Source organism: Macaca fascicularis, chromosome 3 (assembly GCF_037993035.2).
Source record: "Macaca fascicularis isolate 582-1 chromosome 3, T2T-MFA8v1.1".
NCBI classification, from domain to species: domain Eukaryota; kingdom Metazoa; phylum Chordata; class Mammalia; order Primates; family Cercopithecidae; genus Macaca; species Macaca fascicularis.
The window spans coordinates 173,762,841-173,783,310 of NC_088377.1; the positions used below are offsets into that span (position 1 = coordinate 173,762,841).

At 48.3% G+C, this 20,470-nt stretch overlaps 1 protein-coding gene across 3 annotated transcripts in view; it reads right to left on the minus strand.

Moving 5' to 3' along the window:
- Positions 1-20,470, minus strand: part of PLXNA4 (plexin A4) — a 446,024-nt gene that overhangs the window by 92,095 nt on the left and 333,459 nt on the right. For all 3 annotated transcript variants that reach the window (XM_005550800.5, XM_074036650.1, XM_065542564.1), the window contains 4 exons: positions 8,961-9,084; positions 8,075-8,228; positions 6,807-6,906; positions 4,225-4,339 (listed from right to left, as the gene is read on the minus strand). In XM_005550800.5, coding sequence (XP_005550857.2) covers positions 4,225-4,339; positions 6,807-6,906; positions 8,075-8,228; positions 8,961-9,084 — 493 coding nt within the window. The remainder of the gene's footprint in view (positions 1-4,224; positions 4,340-6,806; positions 6,907-8,074; positions 8,229-8,960; positions 9,085-20,470) is intronic.

The following is a 20,470-nucleotide window of genomic DNA, read 5'->3' on the forward strand; positions in this document are numbered from 1 at the left end:
CTAAGTCTTGACTTGACAGTCACCCTATATAATTGCCAGCCCCCTGACCACTTTTTGGGCATGGATTTATCTTGGGGACTTTCCAGCTTCTTTCTACTTACAATGACAGAACTTTAGAGATGATGTAGACCAATGGCCTCATTTTACAGATCTCTAAACATAGATCTCCATAGATCTTCTTCACCTTTAAACCTCTCACAATGCCTTGAGTATGGCTGAAATGCTTAGGGTAATGAAGAATGAACAGTTAAATCATAACAAAACTTCAGAGTATCATGCTGTGAGTAAGCTCTTCCCCTAGAGTAGTGACAGCACACAGGTGTCTGGAGGCTTCCACAAAATCACCATTTAATTGGGTAGTTTTCTTTTTACCCCTAACTCCTGCTACTATCTCTTCCCAGAAACATATATGGTAATGTTCCACATAAGCATGCTTCGGTCAATGACAAACTATATATAGGACAGAAGTCTCATAAGATCATAATATTGTAATTTTACCATGCTTTTTCTATGTTCAGATGTGTTTAGATACCCGAATACTTGCCATTGTGTTATAATTGGCTGCAGTATTCAGTACAGTTACCTGCTGCACAGGTGTGTAGCCTAGGATCAATAGGCTAGGCCATGGAGCCTAGGTGTGCAGTAAGCTACAGCACGTAGGTTTGTGTAAGTACACCCTATGATGTTCGCACAATGACAAAATTGCCTAATGACACATTTCTCAGAGGGTATCCCCAACAATAAGCAGCCCATGACTGTACATTGCTAAAATAAATACATGTAGAATGTAAAATTAGAGCAAACAATCAAACAACAACATAAAAAAATCCTCATATTTACACTAGCAGCCAGGAACTGTCTTTTGAGTTCTGAGGACAATGACCTCCTTTCATTGACCCCAAGTGGCTGGAGTCAGTCAGTAGTCCACACATACTTCTTTACTTGTTTCCCCTTTGCCACATTCACTAGGAAGATGCTACGACCACCATCACCAGGTGGCCAACTCTGGTTCACCTCTATGCTCACATTCAAAATGGCCCTGGGATTGAGCTGGGTAGAATGCAACCTCCAAGCCTGGACCAGAAGCACCCCAGGAGAGCTTCCTTTTCTTAGAATAAATAAACATCCAAGGTAAAGAGGAGCCAAAATGTATTCCATGTGATAAAGGAGGCATGGGCGATTCCAGACTACCTCAGAGCCGCTCCCTGCCATGGCCTGCCAGGCTCACCATACCATGGCTCATGGGAAACGGAGAGGATGTCGGTGTGGCAGCAAGAGCTTAGCACATACAGCTCCATATCCTTCTCTGGGCCATTTCCTCCAGACTAGTTCCTTTCTCTGGGGCCCTGGCATCCCATCCTCTGAGATGCTGTGAATCTGTGGCAGTCTTTGCTTGTGTCAGGTGTTGAGGGGTGTCCCAACTGGCTTGGAGTCTGGGTACTTGAAGCCATCATTCCTCTAAAATCTCTGCATTGCCCTGGGAAACACGGTGGGCTCTTATTTTATTCTTCTTCCCCCACCCACTTTTTTTTTTGGATACAGGATCTTGCTCTGTTGCCCAGGCTAGAGTGTAGTGGCTTGCTCGTGGCTCACTGTAGCCTCAATCTCCCAGGCTCAAGCAATCCTCCCATCTCAGCCTCTCAAGTAGCTGGGACTACAGACATGCAACACCATGCTCAGCTTACATACCTACTTATTTTTACTTTTTATAGAAAAAAATAAAAATATTTTTCTACTGGGGAAAGTTTACTATGTTGTCCAGACTGGTCTTGAACTCCTGGGCTCAAGTGATCCTCATACCTTGGCCTCCCGAAGTGCTGGGATTACCGTGCCTGGCCTTATTTTATTCTCTTCTGGTTCTTTTTCCCTCTTTCTGAGCAACAGAAGGAGGCTCCTCTTCTATACTTAAAAGAAAGAAATTTGGTACAAGAAGAGCAAACAAGAAAAAAAAAGCAGAAATTCAAAAGCTTCCTGCAAGATAATTAAATGATTAGAGGCCTTCAGAATCCACCAGCTAGCTCAATTGTTTTTGCTTTCAGTTTACTCTTGGGCCTGTCCGCACATAGAACCTCTGCCAAACACGGCAGTCTGGAAAGCTGGAGAGAAGCTGAGAACCACTTTGTCTTAACTCCCATCAAATTATTTGCAGGTTTCAGACCAGAACAAGAAAAGGATTCTTTTCACATCCCTGTCCCCAGCCTTGGTGGGTCAACCAGTCCTTCTGCTCATGAAACCACACCCCAAGACAGGCCCAGCCAGGCTGATGAGACTGTACAGCCTTTTATCAAGGACATTACCTTGCTGTCTGACTCACATCGCTCTTATTACCTTTATATCCATGTCGTCTTTTTTAAAGTAGAGAACTGACACATAAGTATGAGATTCACACTCCTACGTAAAATCCAAGATGCAACCACTCTCCTCCCTTTCCCTATAAAGGGACAGGGTCTCTTTTCCTGACTGTGAATCCATAGTAGCCATTTCCGGGCATGAACAGATTCCCATGGAGAGGCAGTTGGTCTTTTGTCTGAGGCTTTCATAATCTCTTCTTGTTTCTGTCTGAAACTTGTAAGGAACTTCATGGGAGCTGAGACAAAGGTTTTCAGCCTCTCACCAGCTTTCCAGACTAGTGTATCTAGCAAAGGTTTTATCTAGCAAAGAGGCCCAAGAATAAAATGCAATCAAAACATTTGAGCTATGTGGAGCCTTCCAAAGGTCCCTAGTCATTTCATTATCTTAATGAAGGTTTTCCAATTTCTACTCTTTCTTTCTTGTTTGCTCCCCTTGTCTGTTACTCAATCATGACCATCCTCTCCCTTGACAACATCTCCACTCCTTGCTTTTACTTCTAAAATGAATCACCTTTCTTACTGTCCACCTATAGAACTCCTGCTCAGCCATCAAGACTTGGGAAAAATGGGATTTGGGTCTGGATTTTCTGATGGCTAAGCACAATGCAGTCACACCCACCGTGCTAGGGGAGCCCCATGCAGCAGGTGTTAGCATGGGTTGTACATTGACCTTCCCTTTCAGCCTCAGATAAAAGAGAGCTTCTCTCCTGCCATGAGGGTTTGGCCAAAGGTAGGATTCTTAGTGGGGTAAGAGTCTGGAATGGGGAGGGCATTTGATGGGCCTGTATGTTCTCTCAATGCCCCTCCTTCCCCCTCCCCCCACCAAATCCCCTATGCTTCTTGCACCTGGACAGGTCCCTTCTCTCACAGCTGTGGTGCTGGCCACATGGTCATGACACCTGTGTGGTGTGTAAAGGGGTCTGAAAGATACACCCAAGACTAGGGGTGGAGGTGAAGGTGCTGGAGCCTGCTGAGTCCAGTGCTGGCTGAGAGAGTGCAAGAAACACCGTCATGTTTGAACAACAGACTTTTCCAGAGGTATACCTGTTATCCCTGAAGTCCTTGCCCACACTCTGACATTCTAAGAGAGATAACAGCATAGGCAGAAAGTATTTTTGGTGCAGTGATGATGAATGTTCAAGAAGAAAAAAACTTCAGAGGAAATAGAAAGGTCACATTTTAGCCTACAGTATCTCAGTGATTCTTCAACCTGGTCCGAGCATCAGAACCACAGGGAGGGCCTGTTGAAGCCCAAAGGGCCTGTTGAAGCCCAAGTTGCTGTACTCTGTCCCCGGAGCTTCTCATTCAGTTGGCCTAGGCTGGAACAGAAGACTCTGTATTTCTAGCAAGTTCTCAGCTGATGCAGATTCTGCTAGTCTGGGAACCATGCTTTGAAAACCACTGCTCTAGCTCACAAGTTGACCATTATTTTATTCTCATCTCTCTCCCTTTTACTCAACTTGCCCTCTTTGGGGGTCTCAGTTCTCCTCTGTTAACAGTGCCCTGAGGAATAGCTGAGGAGTCTGGACACAGTCCTGCTGTGTACCCACAATTATTTCTACGACACACCAACACACCCATCTCTTTGGAATCTTTCTAGGACCCATCTGGTATGTGGAGGATCCTTCTTGCTGGAATGACCTGGAATACACCTTTGTCTATAACAGAACCTCCAGGGCTGATCCAGAACCCACAGTCCCAGCACAGAGTTTGGCATATTTCCTGCTTTTATAAAGTGGACCCTTAAGAGCCAGGAGGAAGGGGGTGGTCCTGCACGGTTTTCCTTTGGTTTCTCCTCTTAAGGGAATGTCTCTCTTCTGTGTCCCATGCTCACAACAAGAGGCACTCACCACTCTGGCTGCCAGGGACCTACCTCGGGCAGCTTTACTCGGCCTTCCTGGAAGGAGCAAGTCTTGGGGTCATGGGTGCAGACATGCCGGTATTTACACCAGTGGCAGCGGTATGGACTCTCCACGCAGGACAGGCACCTGGGCACAGAGGAAGGGAGGCACAAATCTAAGAACCTGGATGAGCCCAAAGCAGAGGGCCTGAGTCTCTAGGATCTAGCAAAACATTTTTAGTACTAAGAGAAACCACCATGAAATGCGCAGCAAGGGCAGATCTTATGCACATCTATCCCTTTACTCCCCAAGACCTCAGGAAGCTAATGGTCTCTGGTTTCCTTCCTTTCCCATATGTAGCTGACAACCCTGGTCCCCCAAGGCCAAATTAGCCCTCCTCCATCTCCATGGGATAATATCCTCCTTTTCAAAAGAGGGAATAATAAGGTCTGGAGTAGAGGGCTTGTGTAGAGAGACCTAAGAATTGGGGCAAACAAAAGATTAGGTTTGTATTCAAATGGACTCTGGGTCTCTGCTGCTGAGAAGCCACCTGGACCTTGCCTCATGAGGAAGTGACTGAGGCTGCTTGCTCACTATGATGGCTCCTCCGTGGTTGGCAACCCCACCCCTTACCTTTACCCCAGGAAACCAAGGCAATTTTATAGGAGCTCCTGATTGCTTAAAAGCTCAACATGGTTCCTTTTTCCAAAAACTCAAATGCCTCTCCATACAGGCTATGCCCTTCACGGTATCGATGACCACTGCCCCAAACGCAGGTTTGTTGCTTTGGCCACGAATAGGCCACACTTTCCCCACAAGCCATCCCTCCCTCCAGAGCACCATTTCTTCTTTCCACCACCTGACTACCTGCTTGACCAAGGAAGAGCTGGTCACCCTGGGCCCTTCTCCCGTGAATCTCTTGGTTGAAATCTCTGGGAAAGTCCTGGCCATCTCACCATTACCTGTCCGGCTCCTCTACTAGTCCGTGGGCCATCAACTCTTGGAGGGTAAGGATTGAGTCTTTGTGTTGCATTGATTTTTGACTCCACCGTGTCTAATGAGTAACACATTCCCTTGCACATAGGAGATGCTTAAAATCATTTTATGGGCTTAATGGAAGCTTCACACATGATTTCACCTATTTACTCTGCTTCCCCAGAGGGGAAAGAGAGGATGGAGGGATTAGGCCACCGAGTGATAAAGACAGGGACAGCTCTGTCTGGTAAAGACAGGGACAGCTCTGTCACAAGAGGCAAAAGTAGAGTCCCAGGGCTAGAGCAACTCATTTTTGTCTGGGAGGGCTGGATGCCTTCTTACTTGGGGCCCCAAAGAGAGCTAAGCTTTAGACTCACAGCTGCCATAAGCAGACCAATAGACCCTAAAATTCCACCAGCCTAGATCCCCAAAGTGTCTCTTGTCATGTCATGCATGGATTGCAAAACAGGAATGTGTTAAAGCAAGCAGGGTTTTTTGAGGTCAGGTCCCACGGTTTGCTCTGTGGAACTCTGGGGATGCCATGGAGCTCCTTTGGAGAATGTGTAGTTTTGTGGGGCTCCTAGAGGGGTTCCAGGCCCCCCAACCTTTAATTAGAGAAGGTCCTGCTTCCATCTATTCTGTATACTGGGCATCTACACCTACTTTCAGTTTAGGTTTCTATGGTGAAAAGAAAAACAGGCTGGCCCATTCACAACCTGGTCCAAACCCATCATTTGATAAAGAAAAGGTAATATAATAATAGCAAGAACATGTGGTGCCTAAACACTGGGCCAGACATGGCTCTAAATGCTTCTTCTTAGCATGGCCCTTTTACCCTTTGTGGCTGTCCTATGGGGTAGGCAGAGCTGATATTCAGGGCTAGCAGCCAAGCACAGCATCCCAGCCAATGACTGCTCTGATGGGACAGTGCTCCTGCCATGTCAGTTGGTAAATATTTGCGTGACGCCCTGGGAAGGAGCACTACGATTTCCCTGTGGATAGAGGACACTGGGGCACAGAATGGTTGACCTTCCCAGTTGGTCCAGCTGCAGAGCCACAGCCTCTGCCCTCCCCACCTGCCATTGGAAGTTGGATGCTTAAGTCAAACAAAGCTGGAGCCGGAGCTGGAATCAGTCTTCCTGACCCCTGAGCCAGAATCTGCCCACCCCATACCTTTCTGCCTCCCTTTGGCCCCTACCAGACTGTCCTCACCTAGCCTGAGGGGCCTGTGGGGAGCTGAACATGCGATTGAGTGGTTAGACCACTTGCCCCTGTCCTGGATACACATCAGGGCCTCTCTCCCTCAGATCCATCCTCTGCCCATGGAGCTTGCTCTCTGTTCTTCACATGGGATGCACCACCCCACAACAGATGGTGGAGATGGAATTGAGTTAGAAGGACTGATATCAGGGAAGATGTATGCACTAGAGATGTGGAGAGCCCCACTCCCTAAGTTCTCACTCTCTGCTCTTCTAGTCTCTTTCCATTAACCCTGTGGGTACCAAAGGAGAGAGGGTGAAGGAGGTCTCCTCTGGGGCTTCTAAATGGTGACTCCCTGGGAACAGTGATGGGGTTTTCTGATCTTTGGATGAACCTTGACCCCAGGAACAGGAAGTGGGGTAAGGCAGGGGCCACTTACGAATTGTGGACGCTGCAATTGTAGAAGACAAAGCTGGTGCTGGCGAAGGTCATGCCAGTCTCCTTTGACTTGAGCTGCAGCTGTACGACATGGTGGTCCCCTACGAGGAGAGATGGCTGAGGGGTCGGGGAATGCTGAGGCCCCAAGCCAAGGATTCCCTGACCAGTGACACATGCTGGAAAAGGGAGCCTGCTCCCCAGGGTGCTGTTGGCTTAACAGGGCTCTGACCCAGCAGACCCAGTCCCAGGACAACCCTGAGAGCAGCTGCAGAGGGCAGTTCTAGTCTGTTCTCCCTGCCCACCATATCACTTCCCCTCTTCCACGTGTACACATACAGATGCACACTGCCAGGAATTCAAATGTGCATTCACATGCATGATATCCTGGCCAGACTCACAAAATTGATTCATAACCAGAAGAAACACATATGTAGACTTCTAGGAATGCTGCCACAAACTGCATAAGAGGTTTTGCATGTATGTGTGTGTATGCATGAGCTCATTCCCCATCTCTGTAAAGAGAGCCCCTGTTCTGACACTACCTCCTCTGGGGGCACTCAGGATTCCACCGGTGTGGGAGACCCTGGAATCCTCAGCTGGCGCCAGGGAGGAGCTGCAGCCCATGTTTAATTCACAACCCTGACCTTAGGCCCCCACTTCAAGCCTTGTTCTTTGTCTTCCCTGAGAGCCTCATTAATCAATCAGCTCCGAACAAATGTGACAAGCCCAAATGGGAGGGACAACATGGAATCAATCTGCCCAGGCTGGGCCTGTCCCTCACCAGCATGGAGCCTCTGCCCACTGCTGTCTTTCCCAGGGCAGCTTGATCCCAATAACAGGAAGCTCTGGGGAGACCCGGGAGGGCAGAATGGGGAAGGCAGTGGTCCAGGGTCAGAGACCGGCCATGTGAGCATCCCTGCACCTGCTCAGTGGCCTCCTCCACTGACCTGCCAAGCCAGTGGAGCAGGTTGAACTTAACCGTTGTCCTTGCCTGCTCCTCCCCACCCTCTCTGCAGCTGCTCCTTGCCCAGGATGAGGGTGACTCTTGGGGGCTAACCTAGAGCTGAGACAGAAGGGCTGTAACAGTCAATGCCAAGGACAGCGGAGGGAGATTTCATCCCCCTCTTCCCATAACACACCCACCAACCCATGCCCCTTCCTCTGACTCTCCCCTGCCTGTAGGTTCCCTCAGTCCCCCCACATCTGTCCTAAGTTCTCATCCAGCCAGGAGGAAGACATGCCACTCAGTTGTGCCTCCGGGATGCTCACCGTTCTCTGTGATGATCCGGGGCACCTCCTTGGCTGCAGGGGAGTAGCACTGGATCTGATTGCCCACCACCAGCCCATCCATCTCTGACAGGTCCTCAAAGGTGCAGTTGACGCCAGCTGACAGCTCCGGGACATTGTAAGTCTCCAGGACCAGCTGTGAACAGCCAGGCAGGGGAAGAGAAGGAGGAGGGTGAAATGGGAAAAGGACAGGTATGGAATAAAAAAAGAAAGTGGGAGAGTGAGAGAGATCACAGGCAAAGCAAAGACAAGCAAGAGGCAATATTAACATGGAGAAGAGACTCAAGTTATTAGGAGAGCAGCACAGAGGCCGTGGTGAGATGCAAAGAGACAGAGACAAAAGAAACCTCATTAGGATCTAAATGGATTTGGCCCCAGGAAACAAGAATGCTTAGGGGATTTTCGTGGTGAGAGAACATCGGACAGGACTGAGGTGTGGCTGATGGAGCACCTCTTCCATTAGGCCCTATTTTGGAAAAACAGAAATACCAACCACCAAGTGCCCAGTGCTAGAACTTGGAAGTCACCTGTGCACTTTTCTCTCTCTCTACATTCATCTTTCCCATTTTATAGTTGAAGATATCATTCCCAACACCTTTTGTCACCTTTGATCATTTTTGGTGCTGGTGCTCCCTGCCTTTCTACTCTTTATGAATAGAGTCTCTTCCCCAATAGTCCTGTCCCTGTCCCCTTCTTGCATCCCCCCATGGACACTTAATTCTTTGATATCCTGCACCCTTCTCTCAAGCTGCTTCTGCTGGCCAGGCTTGGCCCAGTCCTCCAGAGAGGCCTTGGGCTAAGGCACTTTTTGGTAGGAGAGAGTTTTCCTTGCATCCCTGGACCCTACCCCAACCCCCATAACTCTTACCAGCACGTTGTACTGAGAGACAGAGATATTGTTGGGATGGACTGTCAGCCGGACACACTGCTTCATCTCTGAGGCAAACCTGCGGGGCTCCTTGGACCGCTCACACCGCTCCTTCCGGGTGCAACTAGGAAGGACATACCCTCGAGTTACTCAGGAGATGGCCACTTGGTCCAGGGAGGTCCGGATGCTGAGGTCAGGCATTTCCAGCAGCTCCCAGTATGTGTCCAAACTCAATGCGCCTGCAGCTAGACTTTTTGTGTCCTTCCTCAAGCCTGGTCCTCCTCCATCATTCCCAAATGTAGAAAAGATGGCAATTCCAATCACTTCTTGCCAAAGGCAGAAACTTGAGAGTCATCCTAACTCGACTCATCCTCTCCAAACTCATATAAGGAATTGCACGGTTCTGTCTATTCACCCTCTCTGCACATCCTTAGGCCTTGCCATTCTCTTCCCCTCCTTAGGCAACCCGAGATTTGTTTTCTTCATATAGAAAATACACCTCCTTGCCTTTGAACATGCCAGTTCTTCTGTTGGGCTTCCCTCTCCTCACTTCTCCACCTGTCCAGTTCCTACTTTTTCTTCCAGTCATGGCTCAAGATGCACCTGCAATCTCTCCTTCCCACCCTAGGCAAAGTGAAGAGCTTCCTCCTAGGATCTCATAGCACCTTGGAGTCTCCTACTTTAAGAAGTCTGGAACTTCTTAGATTATATGACAATTATTGGGCTAATTATTGCAGCCCTCTTCTACCAAGTAGGAGCTTCTCAGAAAAAAAGCAGCTATGTTCGATTTATTTTGGTATCCCCTCATGTACGCAGGTGGGAGAGAGGGAAGGAAGGATCAAAGGAGCTAAAAACTGTAGTTAAAAGCTTGCTCTGGATCAGAATCCTGGCTCTATCTAAGGTTTGCTGTTACTCTTCAGTGCTCTGTGTTGTACAAAGTGTATGGTGTCACAGGTGGACCATGACCAGTGTGACCTGGGATCTTGCAGTCCTAGCTGATGAAGGTTTGTGAAAGATGCATGTGAAAATCATGGACCTCCCCCAAATGCAAGCATCACTTGAGGTCACTGCATGGAGCTATCTGAATTTCAGGGAGCAGTATTTAATCCAACTCAGGTGAACTTTGTGGACATAGGGCTTCACCAAGTGGTCATGATTTGGAAACTGGACTACAGATTTTGTTGTGGGGTGGGGTCAAGCAGGGTCCTCAAGAGGGACAAGATGAGAGAAGATGAGAGCAGGGAAGTCACTCCAGAGTTGCTGATCTCTTTTGATTAAAGAGATAAGATTTTGCAGAGGAAGGAAGATGTCAGGAGCTGTTGCAGGGCAGGAGGGAGACCCAGGCAAGGAGTTTATTAGGACACAGAACAGTCAGGGATAGGGAATCTACATGGAGAGGGAGCCTTGGGGACGGAGACTTGGGGAGGGAACAACTGTCTCAGGAAGCAGACAGGTGTGGTGTGGGGCAAGGAGATGAGGGAAGGGGGCACCTGGATACCCTGAGCTGCTCTTGGGGTAACTCGGGCTTAGGGAAAGCTATGGGGGTTTCTCCTCCCACTTTTGGCCACAGCAAGAATGACAGCCTGGGTGGAGAGCCTGAGAGGAGAATCTAACAAATGAAGGAAAAATCATTGAAGGCCATGGACTGAAGCTGTTCCTCTAAGGATGGGATAAATGGAGCAACACAGGGACAGAACACAGGACTTCAAAGTAGATTGGATGTGCAATGCGAAAGTGAAAAACAACCCTGAACAGTACATTCATGGCTGCGAGGTATGAGCGCTTATTAATAGGCACATGATATGGGGTTTACATTGCCTAGCGTTTAAGTCTCATGACAATGCTGCAACAAACCCCACCTTGTCAGGACGTGTTGGGACACAGATGCACCCTGCAGCCTGTGCTCTACTATGGAGCTCTACCTCCTGAAACTTCCAGACTGAGGAGTGAGGGGCTCTACCCCTGCTGTAGACTAAGCCGGTTCTCCTCACCATCCTGGTGCCCTCTTCGTGTCCTTAGGGCAATTCAAACATTTTCCCCTCAATCTTTTTGTCTAGGTTAATCGCTGTTTTTGCCTGGCACTGGGATGCACTTTGAGTGTTATTGCAACTTGTTGGATGAAGATAAATTCTCCAGGGTGCTTCTAGGAAACACCCTCCCAGGAGTGAAGGATCAGGCGTGAGTGTGGTCACCCCCATGGCACTTCCTTGCTGCTCCAGCTGACCGATGGCAACAAGAGTGTCTGCCTAAAAGACTTGGAAGTTAATTTACCAGGCCAGCTCCTCTGCAAGGACTCCATTACCTTCGGCCATTAAGCTAATGTTATGGACTTTTCCAGAGTGTCTGCACTGACATCGCTATTAATAGTGTTATTACTCCCATTAACAGCAGACCCAGAGAGCTAGTACGGGCTTAAATTATTCACTGACTCCCCAACTTTGAAGTTCCTATTTCTAAGAGCAATCAGTAGGTCTGAAAAATGCCTTTGATTAAATTATGAAGAGAGGGAAAAGCAGAGCTGTTTCCAGGCCAAACATCACCTGCAGTTACCAAATAGAGGTTCAGATAGAAAAGACAGGACTCCATCTCTCTTCCAGGGGCAGGGAGGGAGAGGTGGCACACAGGTGTTTGCTTGGGGGATCTCAGGACAAGTTCTGCCTGCAGTGCTTGCTGCTTCCAAAGTTCATGTGGTTGCGTCTTGTCACTGCTCCTGAGAGTGACAAAGGAACTACTCATCACCTTCCCCCAATTTTAGGTTTTATAGGGAAGTCACCTGTGATTTACAATTTTAAATATCACGTTTAACTGTATAATCTTGGGCAAATTACTTAACATCTTGGTGCCTCAGCTTTCTCATCTATACAATGGGGACAAAACAGTAACTACCTAATAAGGTTATTATGAGGATTAAATGAGATTATGTGAGTAAAGCATTAAGGACAGGGCATAGCTCATAGTAAGCCCTCATAAATGTTAGCTAGTATTATCATCTTATCCTTTCTCTGACATCCTCATTTGACCTCTCCAAACTGTAGCTGATGCAGAACCACAGATTTATTTTATTTTTTTATTTGCTATTTATTTTTAGAATGAGTGTTTTTTATTTTTATTTTTTGAGACAGGGTCTGGCTCTGTAGCCCAGGCTGGAATGCAGTGGCATAATCTCAGCTCTCTGCAAACTCCACCTTCTGGGCTCAAGCCATGCTCCCACCTCAGCCTCCCAAGTAGCTGGGACTACAGGCACACGCCACCATGCCCGACTAACTTGTATTTTTTTGGTAGAGACCGGTTTCACCATGTTGCCCAGGCTGGTCTCAAACTCCCGAGCTAAAGCAATCCACTCATCTCCACCTCCTAGAGTGCTGGGATTATAGGCGTGAGCCACCATGCCCAGCCCAGAGAACCACAGATCTTCTCCATGACTGGCCCTTGGGGCAAATCAAAGACAAAAGAAAGGCAGGACTGCAGCACTTTTCCTCTTAATAAAGGAGAAGGACAGCCCAGAGACCAGGAGAGAGAAAAGAGTGAAAGAATGGTCTGGATCATAGCTCTGTTTTCTTAATAGCTGTCAAAGGGTATTGAGAACTCAGCTATCTTAGTGGAAAGTCAAGTGTAAGGTCAGAGCCAGAGATGTTTTGACATTTCTACTATCCTCCAGGACTCATGAGGGTGGAGGCTACAAATGTCCAAAAGCACAGACAACTGACCTTAAATATGATAGGATAATGGAAGGGGAGGCATGAATTCCTGCTGGTTTCTTCTGGGGTCTGTCAAGGGAATGGACTTCTGCTTTTCTAGGACTGTGATTCCCAACAGCCCAGACCAGAGCTGGAAACCAGAGCAAAGTGTTAATTCATCACCTGAGAGGCAGGGGTAGTGGCTTAGATGTTTCCTTCCAAGAGGCTTCAGGTACTCCTAAAGCATGTCCCTCAGCTCCACTGTACGGGCCCCTTGACATGAAGGAATCCCCTGCTTCATCCGTTTCCCATGTAGGAAAACAGGAGCTGATATGAATTTAGATAGTGCATATGCTGTGTGACTTGGAGTTTTCTGACATTCTTCTCTGCATGACAATGTCACTCCCGCTCCAAATACAAACCTTCAGATGGCCAGCAGGAAGCTGACCCCAAGACGATACATCAGACCCCCAGAGCTGGAGTCCCTCCCTGCTAACCTCCTCTGACCTCTCTTCCTCATTCCACTTCTCTGCAGTTCATCTTCTCCAGCCTCAGATCAAAGGTGCAAAAAGCCCTTGGGGAGAAAGGCCCTAGGGCCCCTAGAAGGGGTTATTATTCAAGCCAGTGGTTCCAATGAGATTATCCTCTCTAATGAAGCAGCTACCTCCGCCCTCCCCTAAGCCTGAACTTTCACTGCTGGAGAATTCCCAGCCAAGTGGAAAATTAGAAGGGAGAGGAATGAAGGAAGGAAGGGGGTGAGGGAGGGGGAGAGAGGTGGTGATTAAGTGCTCTAGAAATTAATTCCCAAATACAGCGATAGAAATATTAACTCCCAGTGCCACTGGCCAGGCAAACAAATTTCAATTTGGAAACAGGGCTATCTGTGAGTCCAGCCTGAGTGAGCTTCCAAGCTTGGAGAGGCCGATGCTGGTCGATCTCCCTGGGCTCTCCAGCATGTTTACCAGGCTTAGACATCAGAGCTTGCTCCTTATTTCTCCCTGTGGATGATCCCCAATCCTTAACTTTTTACATTGGCCATGACCTATGCTTAAGGTGCACCATCTGTGCTTAGAATTGAGAAGATTGAAAAAGAAAGGGGGTAGGGGTGAGGGCCTTCCCCAGTGGACCTAATAGAAAAGTTAAGAGAATTTAGAATGCCTACTCAACTAGGAGATTATTGGAAGCTTTGGCCATTGTCATCACATCTGGGGACACTGACAAGGGAAGAGACTATAATTCCTAATTCAAAATCCTTGTCCTCCTTGAGAATGACCACAGTAATGGATAGATGTGCGTGACTTGGAGGAAGTGGAGTAGCTAGTACAGGGTCCTTCCTAGGCAGGTGGATGTGAAAGAGGTTCCTTATACATAGGGGTAGACCAGGTGAGTCCTTTCAATGTTACAATTCTAGGATCCAGTGACTGACACCATGGTCTCATGGAACTTGAAGTATTTGGGTTGTGCCATGTAAATACTTAGGATGAATCCCAAGAGAGGAAAGCCCAAGGTTCTACTGTAATTTTCCCTCTGCCATCAGTTGCTGGCAAATGGACCCATGGTCCTTTGCCATCTCTAAAGACCCAAAATTAACCTAAGAAGCACCTGAATCAGATTTATCCATGCCTCCCCTACAGGAGGAGGGAATAGAACTTAGCAGAAACCAGCAGGTTCAGGGGTTAAGTGGAGGCCCAAGAACCTTTCTGGGCTTATATGGCAACCAAGGCATCCTGTCCCACCACAGTTAGCTCAGATCACGGGCTTGCAGCCTGCATTGAGAAGCCATGTTCTGTCTGCCCTGGGTCCCTGACTGGATTCTGACCTTGGTAGCCATGCTTTGAATGAACAATCTACTGAACAAAACCTTAGATGAGAGGTACAAAGGACCTGGAAATGTTCGTTTTTTCCAGATGATCTCAAACCAAACCAAATTACATGTAGCAGTTGCCAAAAGAGAAAGTGAAGTTGGCTTGTCTTTCTCTTTTCTTCATCAGTGGCTAGCTCTATTAGGGCCTATTAATTTTCTACTAAGATTGAGGAGAGGTTAGGAAAGAACAGGTGTGGAGCAGAGCAGGAGTGGAGGGAGGGAAAGGGAAGGAAAGGCAGGAGAAGGGATAAAGGAGACAACAAAGGCATCGCCGCAGGCGAATCCATTCTCTTTCTAATCCAGTCAGTAAAAAGGAGAACACTGCCTATTACCTGAGACACATTCCAACGATGGCTCCAGTTGATTCTCATCAGTTTTACACTATACTTTATCCAACAGCCTGGTGTCTTCATTTCCATTAATTCACCAAGTCCAGTAGGCTTGGTGCAGGGAAGCACTTTGCTCTGTGCAGGCTGGGCTGCTCCATCCTATGTGGCCCAGTGCAGCGTGACTGAATGCAGTGTGTGAATGCTGGAATACGGGTGTGGTGTGTATGTCTGGAGTGAAGCCTCACAGGTAGGCCAGCTCCTCAGGTTGTCCACAGGGATCCAAGTCATTAGACTGGGAGGGACATTGAGAGCTTGAGCAGAACACAGGGCTTTTTAAATTCATATGGGAAGACAGCATTTTTAACTTATCATTCTCTGGTCATGAAACATGTGTTTTGTGTGTGTGTGTGTGTGTGTGTGTGTGTGTGTGTGTGTGTGTGTGTGTATTGGGGGCTGGGGGGCGGCAGGGGGCATGTTTAAAAAAGAAAAGGCCCATTTCCCTAAGTCATACTATGTCTCTGCTAAGCCGTGGAGAGGAAAATTCCAGTGTACTAATATCTAGTCTGGGATTCATTCCTTTGGACCAGAGAGGCTGATAGCTTTTCGGCAAAGAGTCAAGGAAAACCTCCTTGCACAGATTGCAAGGAGTTTGCTGGGTGGAAGTGGACACCAGCCATTCCTCATGACTGTGTAGGCCTTGTGCAAGCAGCCCTAGGAGAGATCATTGACCTAGAAGATTAGTGTTAAGTAGCCTTTGAATATAGGTTTAAAAAATGAGACAGCAAGGCTGTGAGATATGCCTGGGTGAAGCAAAGCATGGCTTGCATTTTGCAATCAGCTTGTGTGTCATTAAGTGGACATTGGCATGGCTGGTTGAAGCCTTCCAAGGGGAGGCAGACTTCCCAACAGTGGGCTGGCTCCAGCACCAGCCACAGCCCTCCAGCCCTGGGAGGGAGAGGAATGGAAGGGGAGGGGGACCAGGAGGAGGCACTAGGGTCCAACTCCAGGGTCTGCTCCCACAGTCATGGCCATTTGGGCCACTTCAGGCATGAGGGCTTGTTGCATTGTAGGCCCAGCGAGGGGCTTCACGCAGGCCCTCTCCCTTAATTTTCATAGCGTGGCTATGAAATTAGAGCTGAAGAAACTAAACCCAGACTGGGTCTGTTCATAGACAGGTCCTTAGTTGTAACTAAGTTGTAAGTCTTCTTTTCTGCTCTGAAAAGCAGTGTCTTTCTTGTCTTTCCACTCTCGCCATCTTGGAAGAAACCACATAGAAAAGAACAGGAATGACTCCTGAAAAGTAAGCCCTGCCAGCCTATCCAGAGGAGGGCATTCTTCCAACAGAAGAAATATGGGAAGAGGCAGGGTCATGAGGGGGTGAGAGGGAGACTTTAGAAAAGCTGATCTTATCCTTCCCCTGTGAGGTCTTGGGTTACATGAACCTCCCAGGAGTGACGCTGATGACTTTTCTTAAGAAAGGTAATGTCTGGGCCAATCGATGCGGCTGGGTCTGCTGGGCAGGATCCCATTACCTGCTGAGACTGAGACAGGCTTCTTTGATTGGGCACGAAGCCATGGGAGGGGAAGATGGAGGAGGGGGTTGGGGACCTGCCAAGCCTGGTCACTGGAGAAAATGTTTCTGGCCCAGGACAGGAGATAGCTGTGATCGGGCGAAGGCTTTCCTTTACCTTCACCCAAGTCAGAATGGGTCAGCTCAGGAACAAGGAATAAAGGCTCAAAACTCAGGGCCACCTCAATACTCAGCATTATCGAAGCTGTCATTGCCATCAGAGATGGGCAAGCCTGTGGGCCGGGGTCAGGGGCTGCAAAAGAGAGCGACTGAGTGACCCTGTGTACTACCAGGTTGGCAGGTGAGTGCTTCATGACAATTGAGAGTAACAGGAGAGAGGATTTAAATTACATGAGCCTTTCTCAAGCATATTTTGTGCAACCCACCTGTGACCTTGCTGCTACAAACAGCCCATTCAGCCACATGAGCCACCTGTTTACAGAGGCCCTGCCCTTGTACAGCTCAGTCACATGTGCTCACTCTCAACCCCTCTCTCTGTCTTTTCCCTCTTCCTCTCTTGCTGGCTGTCTGTCTCTGTCTCTCATACACCCATCTACTGCCCTTCTCTTCCTGATGCTACCACCACCTCACTCACTCCAACCATGGGGAAAGTTGGCAAAAATGACTGAGAAAATGAATTTCTCTTGACACCTCGAGGAACCCTTTTCCTGCTGTTCTGGTCTTCCTGAGTGAGGATCAGGCTTGCTGAGGCCACTTAGCATGCGAATGAGTCACTTGGCACGGGGTCTTGCCCATGGTGGGGGCTGAACAAATGCATCGATTCTAGTAAACTCCCACCCTGAATCCAAGGCCTGGTTCCACAAAAGCTTTCGGGCAGAGATGACCTAACAGAGTTGTCTTCATATCACTGAGCCTGGCACACTGCTGGGCACGGAGGGAGAAGGGCAGGTCTGAGAGATCTATGGACAAATTTGTGAGTGTGGACACAGCACTCCCTGGAAGCAATTAAACCTCCCACTCTTTCCACTTGACTCCCTAGAAAATTGATGCCTTTCACAGCAAGCATCCATAGGCTCTCTCTGGCTGCCCTCAGTCTCCAGCACTGAACTGCCAGCCACCAGCCTTCTTCTTTCTCTCCTGCTGAGTCCACTTCCTCATGTGTCTCTCCAAGCCATGGATGTCCAGTTTACTCTCACGAAAAGTGAAAAGGAGGGCAGATAAGGAGGAGCAATTTCTGGCTTTGACCTGAACCTGAGGAACTAGGGAAGAAAGGCCCACTGGGAAGAAGAAGGAGAGAGCTCTCTGGATAAAGAAAGTATTCTATATCTTGATAGACATGTGGATTACAGGGGTGTTGTTTGCCTTTGTCAAAGCTTTCAAGCTATACACTTAAGATCTGTGCATCTGATTCCATCTAAATCTAAAATTGCACCTTTACTAAAAACATCTTAGAAATCCAGGGACCTACTCTACTTATCCACGACCGGATTTTAGAACCTGGATTTCAGGACCTCAGAAATCCATACCTGAGGGATTTCAGACTTTCCCATAAGGAACTCAAGGACTCATGCCTGAGACTGCCACTCAGAGATGGGGAGGGTGCCTGCTCTTGTAGCAAGGACATATTCAAGTTTAAGAGGGTCTTTTTAACTTTTAGAGGCACTCTTCACAAGGCAGCGGGGGAAGACAAGATTCTTCTCCTACCTTCTTACAGTTGAAAAGGATGTGGCCCTATGTGGGCCAGGGGGGTCTTCTTGGTCATAACTCTGAGAGGGAGGGAGGATTTACTGAGTGTCTCAGTGGGCAGGCAGCCTTGGCTTATGGAGGCTCTTGAGCTTTGTCCTCCTGGAAGAGCTGGGCTTTACCAGATATATTGGTACAACTCTTATACCTGTGTCTGCCTTCATCAATTCATGGACATAACCAGGAGGCTCAACGTTACAAATGACAGCACCTTGCCCTGGTGGAGCATCTTGGAATTCTGTAACGTCCTATATCAATCACCTCCTTTTATCCTTGTGCCACCACTGAGAAGGTACTGCTCTCCCTCTTTGAAACAAGGATGCCAAGTTTCTGACATACAGAGTTATCGTGCAATCTATTTGCAAATTCAACTAACTGCTAACGTTTATTTGTGACAAAAATCAGTACCTGTGGACATGCCCAGGGCACTGAAAAATTTGAGTGATCTGGCACACATGCTGCCAGCTGAGGTGGGACGAGGCAGCCTCAGCTTCTTGTTTTAGCTCTCGCTCTATAAACAAGTGTCCTCTTCAAGCCCTATTTAGTGCCACATTTTTCTAATTTTGCAGGTGATTTTGCTGTTTAAAATAGTCCCTGAATGTAGTGCTGAAGGGCTGTCTAGTGATCTTGAGTGCAAGAAGGCCATGGTGTACCTTATGGAGAAAATAGCTGTGTTGGATAAGCCTTGTTCAGGTATGTGTTACAGTGCTGTTGGCGGTGAGGTCAACCTTAATGAATCAATGATATATATTAAGTAAGATGTCTTTAAACAAAAACACACACAAAACAAGGTTATAGATGGATTTGTTGATGAAAATGTGACCAGAGGCTCCCAGGAACCTAACCCTGTATTTCTCCTAGAAGCAATGGCTTGGTATTCACTGTGTGTTCCGGCGACTTTATGGAACATATCTACCATGTGCAATGAGAACTGACTGCACTTGCTTAAAGCCCTGCAACAAGTTTCCAAGGCATGTGAACTTGAGTCCACCGATTTCCACTCCAGTAATCCTCCCAGTGTCCCCCAGTGCTTCAACTCACTGGCTCCACTGTGGCTTCTTGAGCAAGGAGATGCCAGCAGCAGCAGCAGACAATGATGACTACAAAGAGAGCAACACTTGCACAGCCCCTACCTTCTGAGAGCCTGTGCTTAACAAGGGCTGGGCTACATGGAAACACGAATAAGACATGCAAGTGTCGGAATAAAACACGGCGCCAGACTAAAGGGGTGATGAGGATCTAGCAGGAGCACCCACCATTTAGACAAAGGCTGGGGACCCCCCAGGAAGAGAAGCATGCAGTTAAAGTAGAGACATCTGGAAAATCACCAGGGATCAGCAGAGTCACAAGAGGCGGGCCATCACGAGCTCGCAGTCCTTCCCCAGCCCTGGTCAACATTCCTGCCCCACCCTACACTACATTTCCCAGTGCTCCACAGCCCACTAGGCATTGGTCCTCATACCATCTCATTTGATTCACCAGTGACTCAGTGAGGCAGGGGAGATAGGCGTCACCATGTCCAATTCACAGAGGAGGAGCGGGGATGAGGAGTCTGGACTTGGGGGCAGGTGCCCAAAATTCATGTCTGTGGCTGTTTTTATGCTGTGCTGAGAATGGAGCAGCTGGCTTCCCCGTGCAGGCTGAGGGCCCCTTTCACAAACCACCCAGACTTCACCTTGGCCTCCATCCATCCCTGTTTTCTTCTACTTGACAGGAGGCAGGTATGATGTTACAGAAGGTAAAACTGAGGCCATACAGGAAGTACTGCCTTCTGCCTCCTCCTCTCATGTCTGCTTACCTTGCAGCCCTGGGGGTGGGAGGTAGGGGTTCTCACAACCTCTCTGGTGCCTTCTCTAAGCTTTGGAGCCCCTCTGTTCACAGGGCTCCGTGCTCTGTGGGCCTGGGACAGCATTGTGGGCAGAGACCAAAGCTGACATGGAAACTGCCACTGGGCATGGAGTGTCAGGGAGGGACCAGATTTTCTGACTGCCTTTGAATTATGCCAGGTAAGAAAGCCCCATGCCAGGACTGCAGAGCTATCCTCAGCCAAGCAGAAAACAGGGCAGTCAAGGCTCCCAAGTAAGGCAATGAGTTTAGAGCATGGTCTCTTCCTGAGAGGCCTCACTGGGTGACACAAAGAAAACTGTCCCCTGTCTGCCTTGCAAGGTATCATTCAGGAAACTCTTCTGGTATCATCTGAGCCAATCTGCATTCTGAATGCAACCTCTGCGATCCTCTTCTATGCTGGCCACTGCTAGGATCCCGTGCTCTGTTACCATGCAACCTTTCTATACACTTGAGTGCACAGTTTCTGATCTGTCTGTGAGTTATGCATATTTCAGACAAGATTGGGCACATTCAGGGCG